Source organism: Chrysemys picta, chromosome 7, assembly GCF_011386835.1.
Source record: "Chrysemys picta bellii isolate R12L10 chromosome 7, ASM1138683v2, whole genome shotgun sequence".
Lineage (NCBI taxonomy): Eukaryota > Metazoa > Chordata > Testudines > Emydidae > Chrysemys > Chrysemys picta.
In genome coordinates, this window is record NC_088797.1 from 18,565,670 (window position 1) to 18,589,727 (window position 24,058).

At 47.1% G+C, this 24,058-nt stretch overlaps 1 protein-coding gene across 3 annotated transcripts in view; it reads right to left on the reverse strand.

Moving 5' to 3' along the window:
• PLXND1 (plexin D1) overlaps window positions 1-24,058 on the reverse strand; it is a 131,905-nt gene that overhangs the window by 39,635 nt on the left and 68,212 nt on the right. For all 3 annotated transcript variants that reach the window (XR_010589033.1, XR_010589034.1, XM_024105001.3), the window contains exons 16-25: window positions 22,072-22,239; window positions 19,423-19,513; window positions 18,718-18,993; window positions 17,526-17,675; window positions 8,354-8,468; window positions 7,192-7,299; window positions 6,161-6,273; window positions 4,777-4,884; window positions 3,660-3,790; window positions 2,497-2,695 (exon numbers count right to left, since the gene is read on the reverse strand). Coding sequence is in view for 1 of the 3 variants with exons in the window: in XM_024105001.3 (XP_023960769.2) it covers window positions 2,497-2,695; window positions 3,660-3,790; window positions 4,777-4,884; window positions 6,161-6,273; window positions 7,192-7,299; window positions 8,354-8,468; window positions 17,526-17,675; window positions 18,718-18,993; window positions 19,423-19,513; window positions 22,072-22,239 (1,459 nt within the window). In the remaining 2 variants the exon portion in view is untranslated. The remainder of the gene's footprint in view (window positions 1-2,496; window positions 2,696-3,659; window positions 3,791-4,776; window positions 4,885-6,160; window positions 6,274-7,191; window positions 7,300-8,353; window positions 8,469-17,525; window positions 17,676-18,717; window positions 18,994-19,422; window positions 19,514-22,071; window positions 22,240-24,058) is intronic.

Here is a 24,058-nt window from a genome sequence, read left to right on the forward strand (position 1 = left end):
CTTACCATTCTGGCTCCACGTGTTTGCAAAACACACTGCACGGTGGGTCAGTTTGTGTGTTACACAGGGCTGCAGACAGAGGGAGGGGGGAGCAGGGGAGGGCTCTGGCTGCTGGAGGTCAATGGGAGTGGGTCAATCAGCCCAGCCGCCCAATCAGCAGCCGCACTCTGCATGGAAGGGAGGGAGGGAGGCGAAGGAGAAAAACCCCCCGGACATTTTAACTTTGTTACCAATTCCTCCCAGACGGCTATTTAGAGACGCAAAAGCCGGACATGTCCGGGGAAATACGGATGGATGGTAACCCTAAAAGAGCTGTTCTAAATTATTTCCTAGTGGCCAGTAGGTACTGTATATATTTAATTGTTTGATAAACAGAGATAGGCCTGGACCTATATCTCAACAACCCCTGAACTCTGGTCCAGATACAGCTTTGGATTCTGTACATTGAGCCTCTCTAATTTAAAATAATACACAATTGATGATGATACTCGAAATATAGGTAACTACACTATGGGTCTGAATCACCAGTATGACACCAGTGTAACTTCATTGACTTCAGTAGAGTAACTTCTGATTTACATCCAAGTACGTGAGATCATCATCAACAATATATTTTACATATACTGAACTATGTTAGAAGTCTATCTAGGACAAGTTTTCAAAAGCAAACTACAAAATTGCAGGCACAATTTTTCATCGCTAAAGTTTGTGTGGTCAAAATCCCTGACTTGTTCATGCAGGCAGCATTTGTACACCGCTACCCCTATATAATGCGACCCGATATAACACAAATTTGGATATAACGTGGTAAAGCAGTGCTCTGGGGGGGGAAGGGGGACCTGCGCACTCCGGTGGATCAAAGCAAGTTCGATATAACGCGGTTTCACCTATAACGCGGTAAGATTTTTTGGCTCCTGAGGACAGCGTTATATCGAGGTAGAGGTGTATATGGAAATCCAGTATTTAGCCATCGAGCCAATTTGCATGGACAGATGCAGTGTGTATGCAGAAGGCTATGTTTCTTCTGTGGATGCAAAAATTGGACTGTTGAAAAATTAGTCCAGCAAATTTGCAGTTTGGGTTGAAGCCTCTTGGAAATGAACAAGGAATGACAATGGTCTCAATTATCAATATTATGAAATCTGAGTACTCTCAACTGAAATCTCAGAGCCAAACACCCCAGAATTTTGGTGAGGTTCAGATCTGGAGCTGGATCTAACCTTCTCATCTTTGGTGCCTCTCTAGTTGGGAGTCACTAATGTTCCCATGGTCTTGGCTAAAGAGCACTTCTTGGGCTACCAAAACAGATTTTCAGGGGAATAATCTCATCTTGATGCACTGCCATCCCTATTAATTCCAGTACTTTTTCTGATTGCAATTATGTGGACTATCAATCCTCAGGCTTCAGGTAGGGTGCCAATTTAGGTTGGATGTATTCCTGGAGGTTTCATCACATGACAGAATCTTTAATTAAAGATTAATCTTTAATTCCTGGAGACTCCAGGACATAAAATGATCATCAGCTGGGACTGAAAGAAATTATGGTACGCATGGGAATATTATAGTACTGATCCCATGGTGAACACAATCATTATAATTATTATACAATTGGAGGAAATCTGGGGGGTGCTTTTCAAAAACCCGTAGTTATTGGCCTAACTCTACTCCCACTGAAGTCAAGGTCCCATTTACTTCCATGTGATCAGAGTTAGGTTATTGCTCAGTTCTTCTGAAAATCCTGCCGCTGAAGCATCAGAAATTGGCAAATGTTGAAGATAGAACACGGAGCACAGGGACCACTGGTGTGTTCTGATATTGAAGTTATGTTCTTTTTATATTACAATGGGTAGATCCTTAACAACAGGAAGAGGAGAACGCTTTCAGGGATGGAAATCCAAGTCTCCAGCCTCTCCTGCCTCTCAGGACAGGCTCTGTTTGACAGATTCAGAATGGTAAATACACTTTGGGCTTAAGAATATCAACAAGCAATTCAACAATGTTTCTCCTCATGTGTTACAGGCTTCTCCTCAGTACTCTGTGCCCTTGTATTCAAAACGGAGAGGCACTGAACCATCAAAGAATTGACTGGAACTTCTGTCAAAAACTCAAACCATTTTGGCAAACTAGCTTTTTTTTTAAAATTATTCCCTCATGACTGCTCCACACCTTCCCAATGTATGGTGAAAAAACTGTTCCACTGGTGATTCTGGCCCTGAAAAACTAAGCCATACCAGAAAGCTCAAGGTAACATTTGATCTCATGAGATTCCCAGCCCAGAGACAGAGATAAAAGTGGAAAAAAAGTGGAACTTTTGGCTGCCTGTTCAAACTGAACCTTGGAGTCTATTGAGGTTCACCCATTGCAAGTGACTAGTCATTCAGATGACTTGGTTTAACCAATCTCGTAGACAGCGATCACCAGCTGACCTGTGTCTCCCATATTACACTCAGATGGGCTATTCATAGCTAGAACAGCATCCATACTTATTTCTCTTACTCTGAGAAAGCTGTACATGCAGATGGACATCCAGTTGGTGAGCATCTTTTCCACCACAGACTCGGTCCTCCTCAGCATAAGCTTAGGGTTTTTGGAAGCTGAAGCATCTATGAGATCCACCAACAGGTCCTTCATGATGCTGGTGTAGTACTCCAGTTTTCCATGTAATGCAATAGTGAGCAAGGAGGCCAAGTTACACCTGAGAAAAGAGTTACAAATGATCCTAGGTTTGATTAGACAAGACAATACAGTCAATTGGCATCAAAAGAATTCAAGGCCATTGCAATATACCAGATCTTTTTCATGACACCTCTCAAGTGCGTTGAAGTTTCAAACTCTTCCAATGCTACTGGTTCTCATGTTGGCTCATGCCACTCTTTAGTGGTATGAGATGCAAATCATACAACACTAAACTAACCACTGTACTTTTTGGCGCTCCCCTGTATAACAGTGCAGTTTTACAGAAGAACTTCAGAGTTACGAACTCCTCGGGAATGAAGGTTGTTTGTAACTCTGAAATGTTCGTAACTCTGACCAAAATGTAATGGTTGTTCTTTCAAAAGTTTACAACTTAACATTGACTTAATACAGCTTTGAAACTTTACTATGTAGAAGAAAAATAGTGCTTTCCCTTTATGTTTTTAGTTGTTTATGTTTAATACAGTACTGTACTGTATTTGCTTTATTTTTTTTTAGACTCTGCTGTTGCCTGATTGTGTACTTCTGGTTCCAAATGAGGTATGTGGCTGACTGGTCAGTTTGTAACTCTGGTGTAACTACAGAGACCAGATGGTTTTAGGTTTGGCAACAGGCTACAGAACCTTTAATCTCCCAGGTTGTATAGCCTAGGTCAGCAGCAGCAAAAACCTGCGCGCAGTGGCCTATGTGAAATGTGTTCATAGATCTCTGTTAAGTTCCTGGTAGGACAGGTGTCCATATCCCAAAACTGCCACTAACTGGCACCCTCTGGTAGTCGCAGCAGATAAGCCAGGGACACCGTGGAGCCTGAACTTCCCTCTGAGACTGGAAGTGCTTCTTCTGGGTCAGGGTTAGGCAGGCGCTGCTGTAGCACACCTGTTCTGTGGGCACACAGAGGACTTCAGTCTCCAGGGCTGGCTGTCAATGACTCTTTCAATGCTGCCCTTGCCCCAGGAAGTTCTTACCTGTCTCTAACAGCAAAGTCCTTCTGCTGCTCGAGAGCATGGACGAATACGATGAGGAAGTGCTTGTTGTTGAGCAGGGTGGAGAATAATGCAATTCCTTCTTCCATGTTGGGCCTGCAATTTTCAGGAATCTAAAGAAAGAGCGGGGACTTGGGTGAAAAAGCCACAGTTCATTGCTTTATCAACCTTTATCTTATCTGACACACTCTGATGTGCCTGGCAAGTGTAAAAACACTAGGCTGGAGTTCCCTCTCCTTGAGCCCCGTCTGATGTATGTTTCTTATCTAGATAAGAATTGACTGTGGGGGAATGTGCAGCAACTGCACTTACATCTGGGCCTGCGGGAGTCGCTCTCAAACTCATTTACAAAGAGACTGTAGACTGACATTGGGAAAATATGGCAAACCTCCAATTAGGAAAGTCTAGGGATGGATCTCGTCAGCTGTGATTCTGCAGCCATGGAGCAGAAGTTCAGCAGCTCTTGTCTCCTATCATCAGCAAAAGTTGATCAGCTGACACACGCCTTGTTTTTCTGGCTGTTTGGCATACGCAAACCTCTTTTTAAGCATCACAAAAAAGGACGACAGCTCGAGCTGAGTGAAATTTTTCAACTGAAACTTTTTGGGAGGCAAAAAATGCAAATTTGGTGACACCAAAACATTTGATGAATTCGGGTTGATTTCGCAAAATTGTTTAGGTCGGAAAAACAATGAAAATTAAATTCTGAAAAATTTGAAACGTTCTGGTTTGACATTTACAGAACAAAATATTTAGATTTTGTATTCAAAATGAATGTTTGCTTAAAAATTTCCTTTAACTTTATTTTTTTAAAATTATAAAAAGTAAAAGTAAGCTCAAAATCAAAACAAAACGTTTCATTTTGAGTCGAGCAAAACTTTTTGTTTGACCCAAAATGAATTTTTTTCTTGACTTTTCTATTAGCTGAAAATTTCAAAAAAAAAAATTGTTTTCAGTTTGACCTGAAATTCCGATCCCCTCCCCCTTTTCTGGAATCACCAGCACACCAAAAAATCTGTTATTCACTAGCTTTGATATAAAAAAATAAGACTATTGTTAGTGACAGTTAATAGCAGTTGTTGATCTCTGGGCTACTCACTTTCCATTCTCCTGACAGCAAGGGATGAGTTTCTTGGACCTGACACCCAACCTGTGAGCTGAGCTGCTGGGAAGGCAGAACGTAACGCTCCTCATAGAGTGAGGAACACTGCAATAAAACAGAGCCATGCGGAGAAATGGGTAAGCAAGATCAGATTCTTCACCACACTCAGAGAGGGCAACATTGTTTGAGACATGAACAGGAATGTCATCAGGACGTGAGGCCACCCATCAGGAATGAACACTTTGGTATGTTTTAATAGAGCCTTTAAACAGTTGGCAAGAGCCTTGTGAATGAACAGACACCAGTCAGGGGTAGGCAGATGTCTTAGCAGAACAAGATTGTTACAATAAGGAGATTATGAACAGACTAATATGACATCTACAGAATCTTGGTAGAGAAAGAATTACGGGGGAATAAGTCCAGGTAGAGCACTATGGGGTGTTTAAACATATGTAACTTTTGAAGCAGAATTGAAATATATTGAAATATCTTGCATTCATATAGCAGCCTACCTCCGAAAGAGTGTAGTGCCCAGATACACACAGGGGTGGACATCTTAGAAACATGAATAGTAATTAGCTACAAAACCCTTTGCAAACAAAAATCATCATTTCACTCTCCGCCACTGAAATGTAATTACTTCTGGGGTGAAATATGGTCGCTACCTAACAGGGCACAGCAACACTCCACAGCAGCTGATGATTGGAAGTAAGGATTGCATCCTGTCTGCTGTGAAACTGGAGGGGGGGATTTAGATACACAGACTGGCACTGAGCCAGGACACTGGGGATATTGTTTTTGCACCTGTGAAAAAGTGCCAAGGGAATTTTAAGGCCAGTGAGCACTATCTGCTTGTGCCCAGAGGGGCATCTCAGTGAAACAAGTTGTCCACATCCTCTGGAGGACCCTCCCCAGGCGGAATGATAGTGGGAGACCACCTCAGTCTCTTCCCCTGCGAGTGAGACCACGCCTGGGCTCAGTTAGTCCCACCTGGCACAGTGGGGTGCAACTGGAACCAGTAGGGGTGTCTCAAACCGCACAGCTAAGGAGGACTCTGGTTTTGCTTCTCATCTTAGAGACAGCACCTGCAGCAGCACGGCGGCGCCCAGTTACGCCATGCTGGTGCACTGGTTCAGTGTTGACTCAGAGGGGAGTGTCTCACCAAAGCGAGACTCCCATCCAAGTACTGACGGGGCCTGACCCTGTTTCATAGCCCGAGGTGCTGTGGCTACGGTTATTATGATAATTAAGGCTGAAATAAATGATAGCAGCTGAATAACTGTGTTGTACTGTAAGCCTTTACTGGGAGAAGGCAGAGCCATGATTTAGTTGAGAAGGAATTTGAGTGATTAGGTGTGTATGAAATGTGGGATTGTCTTACTTTGGGGAAGAATGTCCGTGTCACAAAGTGCTTGTACTCCAGGAACGGGATCCCCTGGCTGCGGTTTAATTCCTTGGTCAGGTCTGTCATGTCAGTCTGAAGCTCAGCAAAACCTGATCCAAAGAGACCCACAAACTGAAAGGGCTGAAATAATCTAACAGCCAGGGCAGCTGAGTGACAAGCCTGGCATTGGCATACAATATACTCATCAACTCTGCCTCCTCATACCCCTTTCCCTGGGAGGCAATGAACTGTATATGGGGCTTAGCTGTCAGCATTGTGCACCAAACTCTGCAGTTCTTACTCAGGCGAGACTCCCACTACCTCCAAAACACAGGCTCTGCAGGGTTTGGTCTATAGCACAAGGGTTCCAACGTATTCTATGGAGAGTCAGACTGAGAAGACAATAAGTGAAGGCGCCTGAAGCTCTTGTCCACTGTTTCTCCAAGCAGTAGCATGTGGCATTTCTGTAGCTCCCTGCACTGTAGGCTCATAAAGCATTTTATAAACATGAATGTGATCTCATACATATCATTATCCCCACTTTACAGCTAGAGAAAAGGATGGCACAGAGATTAAGTGCCTTGACAAAGGTCACACATCAAGACAGTGGCAGAGCTGAGAACTCTAGCTCTACATCTCCTGACTCCCAGGTCTGTGCTTCAACTACTAGGCCATGCTTCCTCCCACTGAGAAGTACACTTTGCTCACAAGTCCCACACAGCTCAGGCGATTGAAAGGAAGCTACGGAAATTCAGGTTGTAGCTCCCAGCTTTTAACACTATTATAAAGCACTAAGAGAGGCTGTTTCAATCAGATCACTCAATGGGCTGGGCATCCCTATCTTTGTGCATGTGAGTATAAGGTGAAGGGAGCCCCTTTCCTTGTACACACCCCTGGTGGGTTCTTACAAATCCAATTTCAGTTTTGTGGCAAAAGACAAATAAATCTGGAAATTCCAGGAGCGGAGCTTCTTTGCCTCCTGACTCCCGCCCCCATCTCCTCCTCCTTTCCCAGTGGCAGTTACCGACCTTTGCGGATTTCCTCTCGGATCTGGGACTCCATCTCCTCCATTTGAAGCAAGGTTTTCTGCCAGTAGCGCTCTGCCCTGCGGCTCTTAGTGCAGAACACAAACAAGCCTGGGGAAGAAAAGCTTAGAAGGTTAGGCCCAGAAGTGAAGAAGAATACTGTAGGAAATTGAAACTGGGAGTAGAGAGGAGTTTGGGCAGCAGAACACACACTGTGAAAGTACACCTACACAGAGAAAAAACAATATTCATTTTTGGTTTAACAACTATGAAATAAATACACATCTGATCAGGCAGCTGCTGATTATCTATAAATAAGTCAAACCAGCTGGAATTAAATGATCACTCAACGACTATCATATTAAATTTAGGCCTGCACATTACATACATTACCAGACTTACTGTATGTTAATAAATTCCATCTGATTAATGAAAATATGTGTGAAGAGGTTTAACACCTGTTTTGTAACGTGTGTGTCCTTCAGCGCTCTTATGCCTCCAGAAATATGTTTCCAATGATCAGTAGATTATTTAATAAATAAAGTATATAATAACTTCTATTAAAAATAAATGAAATCCTTATTGGAAATACTTCATTTTCAGTGACCCAATGTTTTTCTTGCTGCAGTCATTCTTGGCATGTGATGTAAAGATGAATTAGCCAGATGACACAGATCTGTTTTAAACAACTTCCAACAAGAATGATGTCCAGGCTGGTAGACTTTGTTGTGTCTGCTCCGGATATGCATCCTTTACTATGGTTAGTAGGGTCTCCATGATTGAGTTCTACCTCTTTTCATTTTTTCCTTCCCTCGGTTATTATATTTTATTTGAATTTGTGTGACAGAGAAAGGGGCTTTAAAATTAACCAAGGGCTCACACACTACAAAACTGAGCTCTAGATACGGCTTGTGGACACTCCACAATTCAGGGGAGTTTGGATTCAAGGCTCAGTCCTGGCCTGTTGTAAATTTCCTAAATTTGGATCTGGGATCAGACTTTAAACAGCCCCAAAGCTCAGAGTTTTTGGATGTGGGGCTTGGGGTGGGACCCATCCTCATATAAAATAAAGTTGGGAGTGTAAATCATCTGAACTTCCATGTGTGCAAGCAATGCCACAGAGCTGAAGGGATCAGTATGGCTCAGGGATGTTCCATTCCCTTACCTACGACAGACAGAAGCAGCAGGATACTGCAGATGACTATGGAGACTATGATCGCTGTCTCGCCTCCCCCAAGGTGCAGCATAGCAATCGTCTGGTTGAATTTTCCAACCTGGATCTAGAGAAGAATACAAAGGAAAAAAGGTCACCCAATAAGTTAACAAGCAAATAGGAGATCAGCAGGAACTTGCTACAGGGGGCAAAAGATCACAACAAAAGAACAGAACCAGCAATTTGCTGGCTCAGACGTCTTTAGTCCTCATGTGCGGGTCCAATGTCAGGGCCCATGAGCTGCTCTTCATGGCCAGGCCTGCAGGTGCTCTGTGTGTGTGGAAAGGGTGTGACCTAACAGGCCTGATTCTTCTCCCACATACATCAATGTAAAACAGGAGTAACTTCAGTGGTGTCGCTGGAGTTTTGCTGGTGTAAATGGGCATGACATACAGCAGACTCAGACCCCCTGCCTCTGTTTGGCCAACTCGCAATGACACACACATGTCATGCTGAGGCTCTTGGTTACCAGGCAATATCAGGTGTAAAACTCATGTGGATTCTAGCGATAGTGACCACCATCCAGTGTAGTCAGAGAGAAGCTCCATTAGGTTTTATACAAATTTGATAGGTTCTATCCAGCACGGGTCCATGGGGCTAAGATGCACAAGCCCATTCACTTTATACAGTGAAACCTACCCAAGAGACCAGCCTTATTAAAGAGCCGTCTGCTCATGTGGCCAATGCCCAACATCCTCATCTGCCTTAGTTATCATTTATATTGTGGTAGTGCCTACACACAGGCTTGAATCAGGGTCAAGGCTGCATTGTGCTAAGTGCAAAATAAAAGGCAATCCTGCCCTGAAGAACTTCCAGTCAAATAGTTACAATTCTTAACCCAGTTCCATTGTAATTTCCACCCAGACTTGCTGAGAATGCAGAACTGTTGCCAGTCAGTGAGAGAAGCGTAAGGAGAATTGAAAGATACTGAGACAAAAGTAAAATTAAAAATGAAAATAACTAATCATAGTACTAACAGGGGGCTGATTGTCTTGTGGTTGTGGCACAGGACAGGGAGTCAGGAGACATTGGTTCTACTGCTGGGTCATATGTCACACTTCCTGGGACACCATGGGCAGGGCCGGTGCAACCACTAGGCGAACTAGGCAGTGGCCTAGGGCGGCAAGTGGTTGGGGGCGCCCAGGGCCGTCCTCAGGCATAGGCAGCTGGGTGGGGCACCTGAAAATTTGGGGCACCACTGGGTCTTAGTGTCCACCCCTCTGGTTTTCCTATCCCTGTTCTGACCCTTCCTGCAGGCTCTGAGTCTTTCTGGGAAGGGGATCTAGTAGTTAAAAGAGAAACAGTCTTCAGCCTGCCAGACCTATTAGCACAACACTGAAACTGTTAAGAGCCATTCAAGGGGTAATGAAGAATTTAACAGGCATTTGCCAACCCCCAGGTATCTACTGTCAGTTTCTGAATGTACTGACAAAAACAGTTGTGCATGACTGTAATATTTACTCAGAACATGTCAGTCTACAGGACCTTAGTGTAAAATTTGCTTCAAAAATATGTCATTAGTGAGTTGAAGATTATAAAATCACATCTCTAAAAAATCCTTGCATAGATTTTTAGATGCACAATCATCTTTAGCCTTAAATGCTTGGATCTTCAGACATATGTTTTTTTAAATAAATTCTTCAAAAGACCATCCTTATCTAAAATACACATTTTAATTACTATTGTAAAAAAACTTACTTCCAAAGTCTTCCTGTCCTTTCTGTCCATCCATTTCTCCCTTCACCTTCTCTCCACCTCCCCCAACCCCTCCTCCCCCCCCAACTGAAGGAAGCAACAGCCCTTTGCTTCCAGATAGCTGGACAAAGAGTTTCCCTTTCTTTACTTCTGACTATCTGATGAACTAGTTTTAAGCAAAATCAGTACCTTAGTAAGATATAAAATCCTTTGTTATGCCTAAAATCTTTGGAAACATATTTTTTAAAGTTGGTGACATTTCATAAACATGTGTATTGTTATGGAGATCACACACAGTAAATTAGTGTTTCCTTTTTCTAAAAGTAATGAACATTGTTATGAACACACTAAACCTCTGTGACTGATTAATTTAAAATAATGTCTGTTTCAGTGAGTTAAATATGTAGTAATCTGGAATGATTACTTTATGAAGGCTTAAGAGTACATTTAAAATATAAAATCAGCTTAGAAATACTGATTAAGAAAATGTAAAACAGACAAGAGCTGCATCATGGATTCCATAATATTTAATGTCGTATTCAGCAAGACAGTTGACTCACCCTTACTACAAAGTTTTTGCAAATAAAAGTCTGATAAACTTCAGGGCATATCAAAAAACCTGTGACTGACATTTTTTTATTCCCAATTTTAGTGCTTTTCATTAGGTACCTTCTGCATGTCCATTCTGCATGAGGGAGAGGGTACAGGGGTCTCTGCGGGGAACTGTGACTCTCTGCCACCGTGAGGCGGGCTGGGTGTCTTGTTATTCTTTCTGCCTTGTCCCTCCGCCCACGCCCACGCAGGGCTGCAAGCTCAGGCTGCCGTCGGGCATAGGGGCACCAGTCTAATAATACTGCATAGGGCCCCATAAATCCTAAGGATGGCCCTGGGGGCGCCAAAAAGCGGTGCCCTGGCTCAGCAGGGAGAAGCCGCCTTCCGGAGGCACCAGAGAGCCAGAGCGTTGGCTTGCGGGGGTGGTGAGCCCCAGCCATGGAGGAGCCGGCGCGGCGCAGAGGGGCAGGAGCCCTGCAAAGGTGGTGGCGCCGCTAGCGGGGAGCAGCCGCACCCCCCGCCCCTCCTGCCCAGGCTGCGGCCTGGCGCCCACCCCAGGGGCTCCTGCAGGCTGCAGCAGATGCATGCGGGCAGAGGCCTCTGTGCTAGGGTTACCATACGTCCGGATTTTCCCGGACATGTCCGGCTTTTGGGGGCTCAAATCCCCGTCCGGGGGGAAATCCCCAAAAGCCGGGCATGTCCGGGAAAATCGGGAGGCTCGGCCGGGGCCTCTTTGTCCGGGGCCGGGGGCATGGTGCCGGGCCGGGCTGGGCGCGGGGTCCGGGCCGGGAGCCGGGCCCGCGGGGCCGGGAGCCGGGCCGGGGTCGGGGGGTGCGCCGGGCCCGCGGGGCTGGGAGCCGGGGGGTGCGCCGGGCCGGGAGCCTGGGTCAGGGAGCCGGGGAGTGCGCCGGGGTTGGGGAGCCGGGGTCGGGGAGCCGGGGAGTGCGCCGGGGTCGGGGAGCCGGGGAGTGCGCCGGGGTCGGGGAGCCGGGGTCGGGGAGCCGGGGCCGGGAGCCGGGGTCGGGGAGCCGGGGCCGGGAGCCGGGGAGTGCGCCGGGGTCGGGGAGCCGGGGCCGGGAGCCGGGGAGTGCGCCGGGGTCGGGGAGCCGGGGCCGGGAGCCGGGGAGTGCGCCGGGGTCGGGGAGCCGGGGAGTGCGCCGGGGTCGGGGAGTGCGCCGGGGTCGGGGAGCCGGGGCCGGGAGCCGGGGTCGGGGAGCCGGGGCCGGGGTCGGGGAGCCGGGGGGTGCGCCGGGCCGGGAGCCGGGGTCGGGGAGCCGGGGGGTGCGCCGGGGTCGGGGAGCCGGGGAGTGCGCCGGGGTCGGGGAGTGCGCCGGGGTCGGGGAGCCGGGGAGTGCGCCGGGGTCGGGGAGCCGGGGAGTGCGCCAGGGTCGGGGAGCCGGGGTCGGGAGCCGGGGCGTGCGCCGGGGTCGGGGAGTGCGCCGGGGTCGGGGAGCCGGGGTCGGGGAGCCGGGGCGCCGGGGTCGGGGAGCCGGGGGGTGCGCCGGGGTCGGGGAGCCGGGGCCGGGAGCCGGGGAGTGCGCCGGGGTCGGGGAGCCGGGGAGTGCGCCGGGGCCGGGAGCCGGGGTCGGGGAGCCGGGGCCGGGGTCGGGGCCGGGAGCCGGGGTCGGGGAGCCGGGGGGTGCGCCGGGCCCGGGAGCCGGGGTCGGGGAGCCGGGGGGTGCGCCGGGGTCGGGGAGCCGGGGTCGGGGAGCCGGGGAGTGCGCCGGGGTCGGGGAGCCGGGGTCGGGGAGCCGGGGAGTGCGCCGGGGTCGGGGAGCCGGGGGGTGCGCCGGGCCCGCGGGGCTGGGAGCCGGGGGGTGGTCGGTCGGGGCCGGCACCCCAGGGCCCGAGCCGACCCAGGCTGGAGCCGCGGGGGGACCAGCCTGGGCCGCGCCTCCTCCCCCCGCCCCCCTTACCTGCTTCAGGCTTCCCGCGAATTAAATGTTCGCGGGAAGCAGGGGAGGGGGCGGAGACTTTGGGAGGGGGCGGAGTTGGGGCGTGGGGCGTGGGCGGGGCTGGGGGCGGGGCCGGTGCCCCGGGGAGTGTCCTCCATTTGGAGGCACAAAATATGGTAACCCTACTCTGTGCGCCCTCCAGGTCCCCCCTCACCACGCTCGGGCTCTACGACTCCTGGGCATGTGAGCCGCCGCCGGGCCACAGGGCCCTGAGCCTGCTCCGGGAGGGGCAGCGGTGGCTCACACTCCCGGGAGCGGCAGAGCCCGAGCGCGGTGAGGGGGGAGGCCAGGGGGACGCACAGGGGCCTCTGCCCAAATGCATTTGCTGCAGGAGCCCCCAGAAGGCAGCTCCTCCCTGCTGAGCTGCTGCAGCGGCCCAAGCCCGGCAAAGCCACTGAGTGGACTCAAGGCAGGGGCCGCCGGGGTGGGGAGGGCTCACGGGAGTTCAGGGGGCGGGGAGGGGGGAACCTGGTCTGGGGAGCAGCCCCTGGGCACAGCTGGCCCCTGGGCAGGCGTGCCCCTGGGGTCTATAAAGGCTTGTTGGGATTTGCCCCTCAATGAACCGATGTTATGAGGGGAGGGGGGCGCAAGGTGGAAGTTTTGCCTAGGGCACAAAATATCCTTGCACCGGCTCTCACCATGGGCAATCCCCATGTACCTTAGTTTCCCCACTTGTATAATGGGGAGGCCAAACACTGACCTCATGAGGGATTGTGGGGTTAACTCATTAATGTTTATGGGATAAAAGGGAAAACTAGCATCTTTACAAGAAAGGAAACGTAGGCTCATACCATGGTTTCACTTCTGGAAGCTGAGTTTCACTTCTCCAAAGGAATGAGAAGAAGGAAACTCCAGCAAAAAACAAAGTGAGCTTGAGGAGGGCAGGGTGCAGTGATCTTAAGAAGATCCACTAAACAAACCCATATGAAGAAATGGTTTGAAATAAATCGGATGAAATTCAATAAGGACAAATGTAAAGCACTCCACAAGGAACAATCAATTGGACATATACAAAATTGGAAATGAGTGCCTACGAAGGAGTACTGCAGAAAGGGATCTGGGGGTCACAGTGGATCACAACCTAAATATATGAGTCAACAGTGTAACACTGTTGCAAAAAAACAAGCATAATTCTGTGATCTATCAGCAGGAGTGTTGTAAAGACATGAGAAGTAATTCTTCCCCTTTACTCCACAGTGATAAGGCCTCAACTGGAGTATTGTGTCCAGTTCTGGGAGCCACACTTCAGGAAAGATGTGGATAAACTGGAGAAAGTATAGAGGTGTCATAACTATAAAGGGAAGGGTAACAGCCCTCCTGTGTACAGTACTATAAAATCCCTCCTGGCCAGAGACTCCAAAATCCTTTTACCTGTAAAGGGTTAAGAAGCTCAGGTAACCTGGCTGACACCTGACCCAAAGGACCAATAAGGGGACAAGATACTTTCAAATCTTGGTGGGGGGAAGGCTTTTGTTTGTGCTCGTTGTTTTGGGGGTTGTTCGCTCTTGGAACTAAGAGGGACCAGACATCAATCCATGCTCTCCAAATCTTCTGAACAAGTCTCTCATATTTCAAACTTGTAATAACAGCCGGGCAAGGCGTGTTAGGTTTATCTTTGTTTTCTCAACTTGTAAATGTACCTTTTGCTAGAGGGTTTACCTCTGTTTGCTGTAACTTTGTACCCAAGGCTAGAGGGGGTTCCTCTGGGCTCTTTGAATTTGATTACCCTGTAAAGTTATTTTCCATCCTGATTTTACAGAGATGATTTTTTACCTTTCTTTCTTTAATTAAAAGCCTTCTTTTTAAGAACCTGATTGATTTTTCCTTGTTTTAAGATCCAAGGGATTTGGATTGGTGTTCACTGGGGAATTGGTGGAAGAGTCTCTCAAGGCTACCCAGGGAGGGAAAGGTTTTTTGGGGGAAGACAGAGTTTCCCAAATAACTCATAAATCATTTGGGTGGTGGCAGCAAAAGCAGATCTAAGCTGGTAGTTAAGCTTAGAGGTTTTCATGCAGGTCCCCACATCTGTACCCTAAAGTTCAGAGTGGGGAGGGAACCTTGAGAAGAGGAGAGAAACAAAAATGATTAGAAGTCTAGAAAACATGATCTATGAGGAAGATTGAAAAAACTGGGTTTGTTTAGTCTGGTGAAGAGAAGACTGAGGAGGGACATGATAACAGTTTTCAAGTACATAAAAGGTTGTTACAAAGAGGAGGGTGAAAAATTGTTCTTCTTAATCTCTGAGACTAGAACAAGAAGCAATGGGCTTAAATTGCAGCAAGGGAGGTTTAGGTTGGACATTACAAAAATCTTACTGTCAGGGTAGTTAAGCACTGGAACAAATTACCTAGGGAGGTTGTGGAATCTCCATCATTGGAGGTTTTTAAGAAGAGGTTAGACAAACACTTGTGAGGGATGGTCATGTTATGACTTAATCCTGTCTTGAGGGCATTTAACCCTCTTATCTATACTCCTATTGAATCCAATGTGCCACCAGGTGGTTTTTTAGATGAGATTTATTTCAATTACAAAAGACGCCAAAAATCAGTGGTTTTCGATGGCAGGAATTTTATTAGCACCCTGGTGGTGTAAAATGTTCTTGAGTAACATAATAAATAGCCCTGTTGTAGCTGGCAAGGAAGGGACTCTAAAGCTGGCTTTCTTGCTTATATTAGAAAAAACGTTTACAGAAGGCAGAGATTCCCTGAGCACATACGCACACCCCTCTTTACAGGCTTTATGCATCTATTGAGGGTGTTCATCAGACAGCCACTATCAAGCAATACACATTGTAGTGAGGTTTTCATGTGTTTTGTCTAAAAAAGTTCATTTTACATTCTGGATTTTTTATTCTAGCCAACCTGGCCCAAATTTGCATTATTGCCAGGAGCAGAAATCCCAGTTTCAGTGTTTAAATGATTCTGCAGTGAACTAAAATGGGTTTGAAGGCCCCTTAAGGCCTTTTGGATTTTTTGTACAGATCTATTAAAAATCCATTTTATAGGCACAAACTATTGGCCAGAGTGCATTTGAGTCAGGGTTAAATTGTGGTTTCCTTACTTTACCACAGAGTGGGGGTGTAGAGTTCGATTCTGCTGTAGGACAAAATTCTGCTGTCAGAGCAACATCTCTGACATGTTGCTCTCCCTACGTGGGCAGAACTTCCATTGACTTTATGGGAGACTTGCAGTGAGGGGTCATCATCAGGATCAGGAGAATTTCACCCATACTGAGCCACAATTTTAAAGGGCAGCCTTCCTTTGTGCAGAAACAGCTGCACTCACAATTAATTATGGGTGCAAGTCCTACCATTTAGACAGCTGTATGAAACTCATATTTAGCCATCCAAATGGAAGGATTTTCCCCAGTATCTATTTGCACCTCTACTGCAGGTACACTGCTAATAACCAGATGTGACTTTAGTAACATGTATCATCCCCTTGTTTATCTACATTCTGGGCACCTCCAAGGCATTAACCAGAAAGCTTGCTGTTGAAACCAAAGCTAGCAAGATGTGTATCACAAGACCAGGATTTTTCTAAAATAAGAATTTTCTGTTTTTCGGTTCCCACTAAAAGAAAAAAAAGAATTTCCCTGTTTTCATTAACAATGGCTTAGGAAATCCTGGGTTCTGCTACTTCTGCATTTGTTTGTTTTGATTTTGCATAGAACGTCAAGCACAAAGGCCATAAGCAATGAATAAAGAGCCTCCCCCCACAGAAGCAGTGGGGTTTCTTCTGAAGTACTCTGTTTCTGTGGAACATCAGGCCACACATTCTTCAAATCTCTCTGCACTCTTCCTACCCCCTAAGCCACAAGTCCCTGCAAATTTATTATGAACACATTTACTGGAAAAAGCATCAGCTGGGATGGAGGCTACAGGTTCTCAGGCGGGTGAGACAGGTGGAGACATTGTCTCCAACTGTGAACAGCTTTAATCTCACCCCTGAGGAGCCAAGGGCTATAAATGAAGTGAAAGCTGAAGGCAAAGGCATACAATTAGGGACGCCCTCTGGAAAAAAAGAGTAAGGAACAATAGTAAAGCCACAAACGCAAACCCTCCCAAGAACAGTTGAGAGCTGCTTTGACATCAGAACGGCCTTGGAGCCTGTCCCTGGAGTTCCATCAGACCGAGACGGGCCAGTGAGATGATCTAGTGCTGGGGAAAGATGCCAGATCGATGGCCCTGGGGACGACTGAATTCCTCTTTTTATCTGCAGAGCAGCTGCAGATGGGCAGTGGCAATGTGAGCTTCCCAGCGCTGCCCCCTCCACTGCACTCCTCTGCCACTACAGGACTGAGAGGGGCATTCAGGTCTGCATTCCCATTCAATCCTCGCTCGTCTGCTGACACTGATAACAAGGGGGCCCGACGACTAGTAACTGGGCTGGCAACCATTATACTCATTTCACATGAGCCATTCAAAGAAAAACCTTTTAGTGGAGAAGGATCAAGTGACAGTGGGATTTTACACTCATTGCTGGAACTGTGGGACTTCCCTCTACAGCTTATAGTGAAAACAGTCAGTTCTCAAATGAACCCACCAGGACCAAGTGCCATCATTTGGCTGTCAGCGCCCCAGAACCTGCAGGGAAATGGCTGCCTTCTCCATGCTTTAGATGTCACAGAATCATTAGGCCAAATCCTGAGAGGTGCTCAGCCCCATGGAAGGTGCTGGTGCTCAGCACAGGCCAGTATTTCACCCACAGAGAGGAGACGTGGAAAAGACCTCTCCATTCATCTAGTCCACCCCTCTTCAGCCATTGCAGAATTGTTCCCAGCGGTGTGTTCACTTCGTGCTTTGCACAGGTGAGTGCTAAGGGAATCCTGAGGCTAACATGAGGGTTCCCTGGTATATTAAGTTCAACACACTGAGCGCTCTCATCCTGCAAGCTCAGACGGTCCTGGCTTGTGGCACTCACCGTCACGGGCAGCTGTCTTTCCGATGTGCTCAGTGACTCGTTGACTGAGCAGTGAATGACTTTGTCTGAAACAATCTGTATCTCACAAGAAAGGAGGCCAATTTTCACTTGGTACTCATCGCTTTCCAGGCTTAGGTTGTCAGGCTCTTTCTAATTACAAAAACAAAACCAGGACAACAAAGTGAATTAGTCAGTCCCCAGAGCGCCAGGCCCACTTGCAATGGCTTCTTTGTGGAAGCCCTAGTAAACTTCCTGTACCTCCTGCCACCAGTCAGCCCTGGGAAAGCCCTCCCTCTTCGCTGACATCTTCCATTTTTCCAACATTCCATGGGAAATCCAACCTCCGCCCATTCCTCATTTTCCTGTTTCCAGTCCCTCGTTGTCTCTCAGTGTGGCGCATGGAATGGACAAACGCCCTGACAAAGCCTGGAAAATACTGTCTTTGATCTGCCCTGGTTGTGCATGGCAAATACATATCAGAAAGATTATATGGGGAGGGAGAGAAACGGGGTGGGAAGTCCTAGATAGCTTGTGGATGGCTGCATTATATTAGAGAGAGAGGCAGAAAGTATTTTTGAAGTATGCTTCACTCAGTGAGGATATTCTACAACAAACGAGGGTTTTTAAACTTTTACATTGTCCAAACCACTCAGTCTTGGTTTGCTCCGACTTCCTTGTTAATTTAACTCAGTAGCCATCAAAGATGAATTCAGAGCCCATTTCTACAAGAACCAATCTCTACAATCATGGACATTAGATATGGAAAAGACCCTTTGGTCACTTGGTCTGTTCCAACTATATCCAGTGCTTTATCTCCCTCCTTGCTGCTACATCCTTCAAATACAGTACTAGGGTATCATAATCCATCTCCCTATGGTATCACTTGGTCAAGCTACATACTTCAACACCCTAATCTGTTCAGTAGGAGACTGCAGGCTCATCAGAACTTAGTATTACCTTTGGGAATGAGCTGTCCACTCCTCTGTGAGTTCCTTCCCCCTTAGCCCCTACCTACACCCATCCTTCCTTTAACCTCTCAGACCTTCTCTCTATTGCATTTATAAGGCACTCATCACGCGCTATGGTATCTAGGCACCCTACCCACTGAAGAACCTCACAGTGAGAAAATGGTGACATCCTAGTGTAAAGTCTTATTGCCAAGAATCCAGGATGCCCTGTGTTAGTCTCTTACATGTATAACCAGAGTCAGGGGTTCCCCAGGATGATGCTTGATCCATTTCTCCTTCTTGGCTGTGAAGAACTGGGGGTCGGCGTAGTACTCCAGGCTGAACTTGCTGGTGTGCTGGGCCTCCTCGGGGTACATGTACTCATCGGGAGCCAACCTGTCGTCCGTGTAGAGGCGTCCATTGATGTAGAAGTCCACCAGTGCTGGCTTGCTCCCCACAGTGAGGTTGGAGGCAGCTGGAGAGGGGCAGGTAATCATAGTGTCGGTGTGAACCTTACAGTTCTGAAAGCAGGAAAGAGCATGCGCATCAAAAATGGATAAACCCAAGTCTCAGTTATGTGTCAGCAAACGTTCTGAGAGGCCCAGAGCCCTCAAGCAGCTGCAGCTACCTCAGATAGGATAGCTTCATTTAGTCATTGATTGACAGGCAACTGTGTGCACCAACAGCCAGACACTATTTAGCACCAGGCACCTTGATGGCACTGAAAACATTAATAATAATAATTACAGTGCATGGGCATAACTTAGGTCTGTCATTCTTCTGAGCTAAGGAACTTAACATTCATCCCAGTTACAGCCCCATCAGCAGCAAGGGTTAGAGACCAGGTCCATTGCTTTTATAGATGGTACATTATTATTCAGAATGTCCCCAGTCACCAGGCAGACAACCTGGTTCAGTGTCTTTGTGCTACATTAATGCAGGACGCTTACTGTTTGTTCTTTCCCGATGCTGTGAACCACCATCGACACATTCTGAACCATCAAAAATCCGTGTCCTTCCAGAGTGATGATCCTGCCTCCACTGGGAAAATAAGAAAGAGGTGAGAAAGGGAGTGCACGTATCACTGACAACATATATGCTGCCGAACTAACTAGATATAGGCAGGAAAAATGCTGAATATAAAATATATATATAAAAATACTGAAAATCCTGTGCTGCTGCTGAATATTCAGGGAATAGCATATTGTTTCAGTAATGGACATGTGATGATTACAGCAGAGCAGGTTACCCAGGGACCAGTAATGTAAGGGTTAACACATAACTAGCTCAATACTTAGATGAATTAGGATTTTCTCTTTTTTTTAGCTCAGCAAAGAAAGGCTAAGTCCTGGGCGGGCCAAGCAGCCCATTAATGCACTAATGCCCATTCTGCATTTTTCAAACAGTTTTTTTTTATTTAGGGGAAAAAAACTGTGACAATTTGTTTGTGTTTTGGACCTGCCACCTGTGGCATGAGGCGCTGTCAATGTGGATGCAATTAAAGAGAGTGATGAGATGGCTGGGGCACACGCCTCTCTGGGAGGGAGGGAGGGAGGAATGGCTTGTGTCTTCAGTTGAACAGCAATTGCACCCAGGCTTTGCCCTGCATGTGGCTTTTCATTTCCCCCATTTCATGTTCTATTTGCTTTAATGACATGGTGATATCAAGTAACTAGTTTGGGAAGTCGGGGGAGGGTAGTGATTTATCCCCTAATCTCCAACAGGCTCAATATATTCAGTGCCTTATGTCTCGTGCCCTTATAGTCCGGGCCTTCTTAAGCCCTTAAAACTGCTATAGATCGTAGTATATTGTTGTTACACATGTTTATTGTCCCTGTTAAGCTCTTGCCACGTCTGTGTAATTGTTTGGGATCTACGGCCTTTTAAAACAACTTTACTCCTCATCATACCGATCATTTTAGCAATGCCCTAAACCAAATTAGATCTAACTATTTGCTGAGTTACTGGTACTTCATGATCACACCTACAGCAACATATTAGTATTGAGAGAATTCACAAGTAACCCTACAATAACAAATCAGTGTGAACAATATTCACAAGTAACCCTACAAAACAAACCACTATGTACAGCCCAACCCTTGTGAGTAGCTCTGCATTAACAGAGAGTGTAGTGTGTACGCACCAGGAGAAAACAACTTCCATCAAATTTCCAACATTCTATTATTTGGAAACCAAAGAAAGTTTAAAAAACAGTTTCCAATTGAATGAGAAATGCTCTGGTGGGCTCCTTTTTGGATGTAAGCCTCTACATTTTGTAGCTGTCGCTCTGTGTTTAGATACAGCTATTGCCATTCATCAGTCTTGAGACGGATAAAACTCCACGTGAGAAGTGGAGGGTTGGGTGTGTCACTGATGTGCATGCTCAGACAGCCTGTACCCTAGGTATTGCACTTGTGATCTGCGTCATGGTTCTGCTAGGCAGGCTGTAGATAGCATTGGACTGTTGTAGTCTTGGTAGCCTACATTTACTTTCTGAGGGTGTTGCTTTCATGGCATTTTGGAGAGGAAGCTCAGGTGCTGGATTCTCAGATTTCTGTGGTCAGACTCAGGCTCTGCATTTTCAGATTCTACTGCTAAGTGAGCTGGGATTTCACAGAGAAATCCAAAAGCAACAGGAAGTTTAGAGGCTCTGGGGAGACAAATGAAACCAAAGTAACATGCTTTAAAGTGAAAAGTGGTGGCATTCGGAGCCATTTAAACACAAAATTACAAATCTCAGCTGATGGCCTGCAGTGTTATTGCCAGTCAGAATCCTAAGACTCAGAGGGTATGTCTGCATTGCAATAAAACACCCATGGCTGGCCCATGTCAGCTGATTCGGGCTTGCAGGGCTCAGGCTGTTGGCTATAAAATTGCAGTGTAGATGTTTGGGCTGCAGCCCAGGGGGCTGGGACCCTCCCCACTCTCCGTGGGGTTTCAGAGCCCAGGCTCCAGCCTGAGCCCAAACATCTACATTCCCATTTTATAGCCCCGCAGCCTGAGCCAGTTGATGTTCCAGCCACGGGTGTTTTATTGCAGTATAGATGTCGGCCCCCACTTGAACTTCCACAAGGCACCTAAACGGTGTAGAGGAAGACAGGTAGTAAAGTTACTAAGGATGACAGTCAATGCTTTTCTTCCATTTTCTGTGTGAATTTCAGAGAAACTTGCTAGAACTAGGCCCACAGACAGCAGGTGTCTGCATAACTCCTCTATGTAGCTCTGCCAATGCACGGCAGTCCTGAGCTGTGATAGCTCCTGGTATTCCAACCCTGGGGACACCACACTGCTCTGCCAAAGCACCTCAGTCCTGACCTGCAACATCCTCAGACATTCTTCCCCTGAGGTCACTGTTCAGCTCTGCACCTCAGTGGTGACTAGCAGCACCCCACTTCAATCTCAGGGTCAAACAGCTGTGTCTATGCACCCTCACTCAGATCTGCAGCACCTCTGTTGTTCCAGTCCTGCTAGCTCCTCACTTTGATGAGTACTACCTTCACGTTTGCATTCAGCAAAATAAACAACACATTTCAATGACCACACAGGGAAGGGGAGGGTCTCTAGAGACTCTGCCTTCTCCACCAGTGCAGGGATCTCACCTGATCTGACTCCTTGTCGGGTTGATATCTGTTATAATCGGGTTTCTCTCATACTTGAATGTGATGTTATCATTGATGCAAGACTTGTTCTCAAACTGGACGCAGAGTCGCACAGCCATAGTGAGCTCCACGGCCGGCATGGTGCATGTGATGGTGGTAGCAGTTCGGCTGGAAAGAGAAAGACATAGCAAGCTGCAGAGCACAACAGCTGAACAAAGAGTGCATGACATGAGGCAGCAGAGACCTATTCCCACAGCCCCAATGTTGGCAGCGAGGTGAAGGCCTCAGGTTTGGCATTCGGGTGCAGCAAGCAGCACAAAGCCATGTAGCTGCTCCACACCTCCAATAATGGCTTTGTCTTTTGAGAGTGCTTTTAACAGTGGAAATACTTTGCACTCTAGATGCTTCCCACTGGAGGATCTCAAAGCACCAACCAACAACAATGGATTTCATCTCACAATTCCCATTCCCATGGGAGAGGTACTATGATCAGCATTTCACAGGTGAGGAAACCGAGGCACAGAGAGATTAAGGCCAATGATCTAAAAACTGGCAGCTGATTTGGGGTATCTCCTCTTTTGGCAACCTGACATGAGACACCTTGGTGCTCCCAAGTGGGCACCCCAAAATGGAGGCACCCAACATTGTTATTTTTTACAGCATCAAATAGTGTGCCTTGCAGTACAATAAATAGCATAAGGTCCTTGCCCTGAGAAGCTTACAATTGAAATGACAAGATGCAACACAGAGACAAGAAAACGGTGGGGTGGGGATGGCAAAGGACAGACAGTGGACCCTATAACAAGACCACATGATTACTCAGCAAGGGTGCATGCACAGAATGGCTAAATTTATTTAATCTGGGGTTAAAATATATATAGAATTTGTTTAAAATAAGTACATTTAAAATTATTGGCCGCTTTAAATTTTTTTTTAGCCTAGGCAGCTTGACCAATGCCCCATTGCAAGTATCTGACAGAGCTGGGACTAGAAGCAGGACCACCTAACTCCTAGGGCTGTGTATAACCACAAGACTACATAGGACCCAGAGTACTTCACCAACTGTACGTATCACCTCTGCCACTGCTGAGCCACTGCACCTCAGTAATAACTGGCAATATGCAATATACAAAAACCTGTAGGAGAACACTTCAATCTCCCTGGATACACAATAGCAGATTTAAAGGTAGCCATCCTGCAGCAAAAAAACTTCAGGACCAGACTTCAAAGAGAAACTGCTGAGCTTCAGTTCATCTGCAAATTTGACACCATCAGCTCAGAATTAAACAAAGACTGTGAATGGCTAGCCAACTACAAAAGCAGTTTCTCCTCCCTGGGTGTTCATACCTCAACTGCTAGAAGAGGGCCTCATCCTCCCTGATTGAACTAACCTCATTATCTCTAGCCTGACTCACTCTTGCTTGCATATTTATACCTGCCTCTGGAAATTTCCACTCCATGCATCCGACGAAGTGGGTATTCACCCACGAAAGCTCATGCTCCAATACGTCTGTTAGTCTATAAGGTGCCACAGGACTCTTTGCTGCTTTTACAGATCCAGACTAACACGGCTACCCCTCTGATACTCAGTAATAACTATGACTCTTAACTTCCTGCATTTGTCCTACAGGAGAAACTCACTACATCCTTAAGTCAAGTGGCCACATGACAACTCAATGTTACCACACTTGCAAAGCACAAGGCTGCTCATGACAACTGGGATGGAGGAGGGGGCAGCTTAGTGGATAAATTTGGATGCTACTTTTAGGAAGGTGACATTGGCTCCTTGGCTGTAAGCCATCATGCCAGCTGGCAGCATTGCTCAATGGACTCCCTCTGAACGCCAACTCTCTGATCAATTGCTATAACAATATGATCCTTCCTAGTAGCTGAGGCTCTTAGACTCCTGCTCACTGGTGCAACTACAGCAAGTCCTAAGTGCCAGCCCAATAACACAGTAACACAGGTCATCTCCAGACAGCACTTA